Source organism: Pyrus communis, chromosome 7, assembly GCF_963583255.1.
Source record: "Pyrus communis chromosome 7, drPyrComm1.1, whole genome shotgun sequence".
NCBI classification, from domain to species: domain Eukaryota; kingdom Viridiplantae; phylum Streptophyta; class Magnoliopsida; order Rosales; family Rosaceae; genus Pyrus; species Pyrus communis.
Window position 1 is genome coordinate 11,614,933 of NC_084809.1, and position 8,127 is coordinate 11,623,059.

General features: G+C 36.4%; 1 protein-coding gene across 1 annotated transcript; it reads left to right on the forward strand.

Moving 5' to 3' along the window:
* The first annotated feature begins 268 nt into the window (after positions 1 to 268).
* LOC137739469 (uncharacterized) lies at positions 269 to 5,770 on the forward strand. The gene is made up of 8 exons (XM_068479043.1): positions 269 to 452; positions 807 to 1,122; positions 1,748 to 1,945; positions 2,086 to 2,358; positions 2,834 to 2,936; positions 3,152 to 3,270; positions 3,933 to 4,109; positions 4,332 to 5,770. Exons 2-8 carry the CDS (start codon positions 820 to 822, stop codon positions 5,169 to 5,171), a joined length of 2,013 nt encoding a protein of 670 aa, XP_068335144.1. The 5' UTR covers positions 269 to 452; positions 807 to 819; the 3' UTR covers positions 5,172 to 5,770.
* The last annotated feature ends 2,357 nt before the right edge of the window (positions 5,771 to 8,127 follow it).

The following is an 8,127-nucleotide window of genomic DNA, read 5'->3' on the forward strand; positions in this document are numbered from 1 at the left end:
CAAAAAATAAATAAATAAAATAATTCATATTTACAGACAAAAAAATAAAAGTTATATTTTGGTTTTTTTTTTTTATATTTTATTTTATTTTAAAATTTTAATATTTTAATATAAGTCAATTTGACGACCTGAGGCGGCGGCAGAGAGAAAAAGTACAAGGAAGGGAGGCAGCGTGTTCAGGTCGGTTTCTAATTGCCACATCCTTTCCCACGCACCGTCTTCCGTCGCCCGACACGTGTCCCCAACCAAAACTACGCCCCCGCCTGCCGTTTTGCTTCAAAACTGCGCGAAAGCTCTCCCAAACTCTCCAAACCCCATAAAGAGGAAGAAGCGCAGAATTTATAGGCTCTCTCTCGCTCTTGTCAAAGGATCAATCTTTTATTCGATGCCTTATGCTCGAAGATAATCTCATTCAATTACCATTTTATCCACGCCACAATCGATCTCTTCAGGTACGCTTTCCGCTTGCCTTTGAATGTTATTGTATCAAATTGCCCCCGAAATGTCTCTCGGATTTCCGATTTTTAGGGTTTTAACGCTTAAGCAATTTCTGATTTCAATCAGGTTTTCTTGAATTTTTCTCTTCACGTTATTGGGTTTTCGATTTTGTTCACTTTTTTTATTTTTTTTATTTTATTGTTTTGGTTTTAATTTATAGAATTTTCGCGGTAATTAAGAAAGGAGTTGATTTTGTACACAAGCAGGAAAATTTGATTAATTTTTATTTTATTTGGGAGATTTCGGATTCAGGGGTTTTGTTAAAGTTGAATTTTGATCATATTTTTGTTAATTTTGTATTGTTGTAGGGACAGTAAGCTAATGGCAACTGCAACTATGGCTACCGCAGCCGGTGCAGCTGCTCTTTTGTATTATACATTGAATCGTAAGTTACAGTCCCCTACATCGGACGGTGATGATGACGAAAATGGGGGTGGTGGTGTGCCCAATCATGCTCCTTTGGGAATTGAACGCGTTTCGCATAGGTTAATTCAAGCCCCGGCTACATGGCTGGAGACCATTTCGACTTTGTCAGAGACTCTTAGGTTTACTTACTCCGAGACTTTGGGGAAGTGGCCTATAGGGGATTTGGCATTTGGGATTAGCTTTCTTCTAAAGAGGCAGGTAAAATGTTTTCATGGACATAGTTTCTTTACTGTGTCGGTTTCAGTGTTTACATTGATTTTGCGATCATTGCATGTGGGTTTTGCTTTATGTGCTGAATACAGTGGTTACACTGATTTTATAACTATCGCATGCGGGATTCGTGTCACTTAGATGGTTGCTTTCATTGTGTCGAGATTTTAGTATTAAGATGCATGATAGACGGATGTTGCTTTTACAAAAATCATTAGTATCTTATGTCTGAATATATTACTCAATCTAGAGATGGAAAACTGGGCGGTTGAATTATGAAAAGCATCCTTCTAACTGAGTGTTAAAAACAGAATGGTGAAAAATGTGACATTATACTCTGCAGCTTTCACAAAAAATTTGGGAAGTTTACCTATCATTAGCACTTCTTTGGGATAATAACAGAACCAAGACAGGAATTATCCAAAAGTGTGTGCCATTCTGGAGATAAATAGATTCACAAAAAAAGAAAAAATGTTACATGACATGCTATCCTTCTTGTATTTATTGTTTGATTATATGAGCCCTTATCTGGTATATATACCAAGTAGTCATTTTTCTTCTTTGGTTTGGTTGGAAGAGTGATATTTGATAATAGCTCGTCTGCATGGTGCAGGGAAACTTACACGTTCATGGTGTATTTGGTGGAATAGACAGTCAACAGCTAAAAGGATCTCAAATAATTGCTGAACTCAAATACCTCTTAAACTTATTGACACTGTGTTGGCATTTTTCGAAGAAACCTTTTCCATTGTTTTTAGAGGAGACAGGCTATTCAGAAGAGAATGTTCTTCTGCAGGAACCCAAAGCAGGAGTAGGTTACATTACTTACATATTGTTACTGTTGTAGTGATCGTTGGTCAGTGTCTTTATGCACTATTTACTGTCAATGGCATAAAAAATTAATTAGCATTATCCATTAATATCAAATTCTGTATTTACTGTGTTTTGCAGATCTTGAAGCCTGCTTTTACAATTCTTGTTGATCATAATGAGAAGTGTTTTCTGTTGCTGATTCGTGGAACCCATAGTATTAAGGACACTCTGACGGCTGCAACGGGAGCTATTGTACCATTCCATCACAGTGTTGTACATGAGGGAGGAGTCAGTAATTTAGTTTTGGGTTATGCACATTGTGGAATGGTTGCAGCTGCTCGATGGATTGCAAAGCTTGCAAAACCTTGCCTACTAAAAGCACTTGAAGAATATCCTGACTATGAACTTAAGGTAGTGGCATGAAGTGTGGATGTTCTCTATTTTACTACTCATCTTAATTGGCTAATTAGCAGATATTGTTATGTTGTTGATCTAAACGATTCTGATGTAGTAGTTTCTAGAAAGTATACTTTTTCAGTAGACATCTTGGCTCTGATACCTTCCAGTATCATTTTTATTGATTTTTTTTATTTTGCATATCTATAACTGTGCCACTGTAGCAGCTTTGCTGCTACAGTTGATGGGTGGGGCTTTATGGATTATCAGATTAGTTATTTCAGCAGTCTTCTCCTGTTAACTGTATTATGAATTACACATACCGTATGACTACCAACAGTTTTTTCTTGGAACTTGATCGAACTTACAATATTTTAAGTAGATTCGTGTAACATATTGTTCAAATGTTTCGTCTTAAACCATTTGGTAGCTTCGAACAATACTATGGTCCACAAGATCAAAACATGTATAACATAATTGTTTCTGACAGATTGTAGGGCATTCTTTGGGTGGAGGCACTGCAGCACTTCTAACATATATATTGCGAGAGCAGAAAGAACTTTCAACAACCACCTGTGTGACATTTGCTCCAGGTTTGTGTTCATTAGATGCCATGGCCTAATATGAATTTCAGTGCTGTGCATCAGGTCGGGTTTCTTTTTTTGTATTCTCAACACCAAAAAACCCTTTTAGTTCTGTCTTGTATTATTTTGTTCTGAATCTGGATATTTGTTTAGTTTAGCATTATGTAACCGTTTTTTGTTCGGTTAAGTATTTCTATTAGCACTAACTACGTGTAACAACGCAGCTGCCTGTATGACGTGGGAATTGGCAGAATCAGGAGGTCGTTTTATTACATCCGTTGTCAATGGAGCTGACTTAGTGCCCACGTTCTCTGCTGCGTCAGTGGATGATTTGCGTGCTGAGGTTATGTTCTTAAACTCTGTTATTGAGTACTCCTTGGGAGATTGCTATCTTTGTTGTTGTGGGGCTAATGATGCTTATCTGGTTGACTAAATATGCTGATTTTGAATAGGGACGACACTTCTTGAATAGGGTCATAACTAGTATATTCTCCCTATAAATTGACTTGGACAAAGTTTGTAGTACTCAGATTGTTTTTGTTGCTGCTGAGTGCTGATAAAGCTTTTCAATTTACAGTACATTGTTTGTTCTTCTAAATGGTTTGTGTTATTACTGGTGATTTTAGTCTGATTATGACAATGAAGTTGAATAAAAAGCGAGCAGGAAAAGCTCATACTCTAGCGCCATTTCTGTATGCTCTTTTCTCATTTCTCTTTTAGTGATTGTAATATTTCCTTCCAGTAAATAAATGGGCTTTCAACAAGGATTAATGATATTTGTTGAATATGCCCAATATTGTTTTTTTCCATGATAGCTTGTTATTTTCGATAAATTTTCTCTGTACAGCCATTCAGTGCTGGTTCTCTGGCTTGTTGGTGCTTGAAAAACTTGCATGCTTTCTGTAGTTTCATTGAGACATTGCAAATGCTTATGATATTCCTTTTATGGTTCTACTATGTCTCTTTCTAATGTATTGTTTTATAAAATTTTGTATCTTTTTACAGGTTACAGCGTCTGCTTGGATAAATGACTTGAGAAATCAGATTGAGCAGACAAGAATTCTTAGCACTGTCTATCGTTCTGCTTCAGCTTTGGGATCACGGCTTCCCTCCATTGCCAGTGCAAAAGCAAAAGTTGCTGGGGCGGGGGCGATTCTACGCCCTGTTTCCAATGGTACACAGGTAACCTTTTTTCTTTTTAATGTAGTTTTGTTTCGCATTGTGTTCTTGTCCTTTCACAACCTGCTTGTAATCAACCAAATACCACTTCTAATATGTGTCATGTCTTGTGACATTCTTGTTATAGAAGCTTTCAACTGTGTAATTTGGCGGTTGGAACTTGGAATCTGTATTCCTCTTCTACTTAATCATTTGATTAGCTTGTGAAACTTTCTGACTTCACAGGTTGTTATGAGAAGAGCCCAGAGCATGGCTCAGGCAGCATGGACTCGTCCTTCCCTTGGCTTGTCATCATGGTCGTGCATGGCTCCTCGTCACCGAGCCTCAGCTGCTCATTCAAACTCAAATGATGAAGGAAGTTCTGGAGGATCCTATGGTGGCAACACAGAGACTTCTGACCCTCTTCTTACACCCCCCAAGAGAACCACAAGCTCAACTGCCATTGAAACCATTGACCTTCCTGTATCTTCATCTGTAGGAATGGAATGGACTTCAGAGATTGATTGTTCTTATTCTGATAGAATGCGTCAAGATGCTGATGGTGATGTCGGTGATGAGCGTGAGGGGCTCACAGACCATGATAGACATGAAGACCGGATGACTGAAGTTGAATTGTGGCAACAACTTGAGCATGAGCTTTATGATAGAACAGAAGGTGAGGATGGCGATGTGGTAAATGAAATAAGGAATGCGGAAAATGAAATAAGGGAAGAAGAAGAAGCCGCAATTGCAGAGGCTAGTGATGGTCGGCCAGAGAGCTCTGCTCCTGACATGAAGGAAGCACATAGATTTTTTCCTGCAGGGAAAATCATGCATATTGTTACCGTTCACCATGGTGGTGCTGATAGTGAAAGCGGTGGCCCTAGCTTGAGTGGATTGGGCAATGAGCAGCCAGAAGAGACCAGGGTTGGTATTTTCCTTACTTCAAGATCTCTGTACAGTAAGCTGAGGTTGTCACAAACCATGATTAGTGATCACTTCATGCCGGTATATAGAAGGCAGATTGAGAAGTTAATTAAAGAACTTGAGGAAGAAATGGCTTCCAACGGAGAGGTGGTATTATAGGGAGATACACATTGGAATAACAATTTGTCTATACACTCTGCACCGGACTTGGATTTTTACCTCCATCAATTTTGAATCTGAGCTGCATAGAGACGGTAATCCTCCTTCATTTGCTTTGCTGCAATTTGGGAAGAATGGTGATGGCTTTGATGCCGCGAATTTCAAATCGAGGAACCTGGTGGATGAACCTGTATGCAGTTGCAAAAATCCTCGTCTTCTGTAAATTAGTTGAGGTGCTACACTTGATTTCTCTGTTTTTTCTTTTTCCTTCATTAAACTAAGGTGGTAGGCGACTTTTAACATCTCTCTGTTTGTTGAACTTGTGGGTTAAACTCTCTGCTTTTTGTGCGCCCTGATCGACATTAGTTTCTTTAGTTGTAAGAGAGAGGGTTCCATGGCACGGGTAAGTTTTTCTTCACATGGCATTGTGCGATTGGCATGAGATGCCACGGTGGCTGTGTGCCGTGCCATGGAAATTACTCTCTAGCTTTTAAGGCAATGCACTCAGAGTTTCCCATCTTAATTTTGTTAGAGAAATTTTAAACATCTTCCTTATGACATCAGTATGCAAATATGGGAATGTAAGTTTTGGTTTTTTTTTTTTTTTTTTTTTTTTTTTTCTCTATGTTGCCAAAATTTGCTGATTTTCTATTAAATGTTCCCTTTAAACATTTATGGATGATTGACAATGGTAATGTTATTTAAACACATAAAACTCGATAAATCATAAATTAGTTACTTTGTGCACTAATCAAACAAAAGTTATTTTCTTGTAAAGCTAAATTATCGAGGTATGAGGAATTGGAGTTCCACGTCGAATGCAACCCTTTCCGGCTCAAATATCATGACAACTTGCATCATAATTTAATTAATTAATTAAATAACTAGCTTTGTTTGCTTTTGGTGTTATATCTAATAAAGGTTCATATATTAATGAATACAAGGCCAACCTTGACGATATATAATAATGCACATAGATTTACCACTTGTCCAAGGAACTTGCTATTAACACTACCACGATTTTGAACTTGTGCTATGTAACTCCTAGTAGTAATCACAAAGACCCACTTTATATACATTAAAAGAAGCTATTTTATATTTTGTGGTCCGTTTATTTTTGTCTTTCGTTTGTATGTTACAGAGAAAATAGGCGGGACAAAATGAGGGATGAAGAATGGTAAAAAAGAAATAAAAGAAATGCATGCGGAATGTATAATGAATGAAAACTAAAATCTAAAATTACTTTTAATTTGTTTTCACATTCAAAATTTTGCTTCATTCATTCTTCTTCATTTCTCTTCATGCCCCAAGCCGTTCATATTCATCTCTCTTTTCAAAATACATTCTCACAGAATGATCAAAATGATTAATAGGACAATCTCAGGGATCATTTCTATCAATTTTAAATCTTAAAGACCAAAGTGAGGAGTTACTACAATCTCAAGGACTATTTTCGTTAAAAAAAAACTTCTTTTTGTACACTCATGTTTAATTTGTATTTGATTTATTCATTCTGATAATAAAAAATAAAGAAACTTGTGTTAAATATAAAAATAGTGTGTAACTTCCATTTCTCAAAATAAACCATACATATCTATGTGTTTGATTATTAATATTTGATGAGTCACTATCTAAGCTCACATCATCGGATCGTCTCCAAGGATCTTTGAGTTTTTGTTAATTAATTTATATTAAGGGCTGTAATTTATACATGATCATGCATTTGATTTCTCTGTCGAGATCGATTAGTTAAAAGCACGTTGCAAAAATAACAAAGAAAGGGTCTTGCAGCCCCTGAAAGAAAACAAAAATAAGCCAAAATCATCAAAGGCAATGGTTTGGAATGATGCATGCAACCACATTTTGGGAGTCGGTTTACTAGCTATATATATAGCTTTTGGTCGAGTACTAATTAGACGCAAATTCTAGTTGGACTTGAACCTTTTATTCATGGTTAAAAACTTACGCTTCTTTATCACGTAAATACAATTAGAGGGGGAAAACCGAACACATAAATTCAACTTTCAAGTGCATGAACGATCGCTTTTATTCACTTGCGTGCGATGCAGTTTCTTATGCATTTATTTTTAAAGAACAAATACTTACGAGCAAAAGGAAACAATAAAGCATAGGGAAATTGAAATACTCATGTCCTTGGCTTGGTTCTTTTGTCAAATTAAGGATACATGGCCATGTCTCTCTGTTGAGTTTTTGAAGGGTTCTCAACCAGAAATTCTAAATCGATTCAATATAAAATAATTTGACGTTGGAAAATAAAAAAGAAAGTATTTTAGGATTTGATTTAATTAGTGATTTTATATGATTTAATTAGGGTTTTGATTTAGTTTAGGTTTCCTTGTCTTGTAGACAAAGGATTGTTTTGATTTATTTCCTAGTATTGCTTCTTTGTAATCTTATAAATACCTCCATATGGAGAAGAATAAATTATTGAAGTAGTATTTTGAGAATTGTAAGATTGTAGAGAATTCTAATCAATCCTAAACTCTTTATTTTCAACTTGGTATCATAGCAAAGTTTGATTCTCGATTGAACTTTGTTGTTAGCGCTTCCTTGTGGGTGTATGAATCTAATTTTCTTCGTGCACCCACATGCCATGAACCTGAGGGTGAGAATTGTCTACAATTGTTAGAAGAAGATAATTTTCCCCTGCCATGAAGAAGAGAAAAAATGATGGAAAAAAAAGAAAGAGAATAAAGATATAAAAAAGAGGCGTTAGTTTTAGTTTGGTGGTTGGGACTTCCGAAAAGAGGCGTTAGTTTTAGTTTGGCTTTCGGAAAGATTAGCGTTTGTTCCAACTGGACTTTCGAAAAGATGCGTTGGTTCCAACATATCAAGAGATTTATTTATTGGGCTTTTGAAAAAAGATGTTAGTTTCAATTGGGCTTTCAAAAATATTAGCGCTAGTTCCAGTTGAGCGTTTGAAAAGAGGCGTTAG

What these genes read in the sequence shown, in the direction of transcription:
- LOC137739469 (XM_068479043.1), top strand. Translation starts at nt 820, where the DNA reads ATGGCAACTGCAACTATGGCTACCGCAGCCGGTGCAGCTGCTCTTTTG. An exon ending in ATCCTGACTATGAACTTAAG is followed by an intron (nt 2,359 to 2,833) that starts GTAGTGGCATGA and finishes TGTTTCTGACAG; the next exon opens with ATTGTAGGGCATTCTTTGGG. An exon ending in CTGTTTCCAATGGTACACAG is followed by an intron (nt 4,110 to 4,331) that starts GTAACCTTTTTT and finishes CTGACTTCACAG; the next exon opens with GTTGTTATGAGAAGAGCCCA.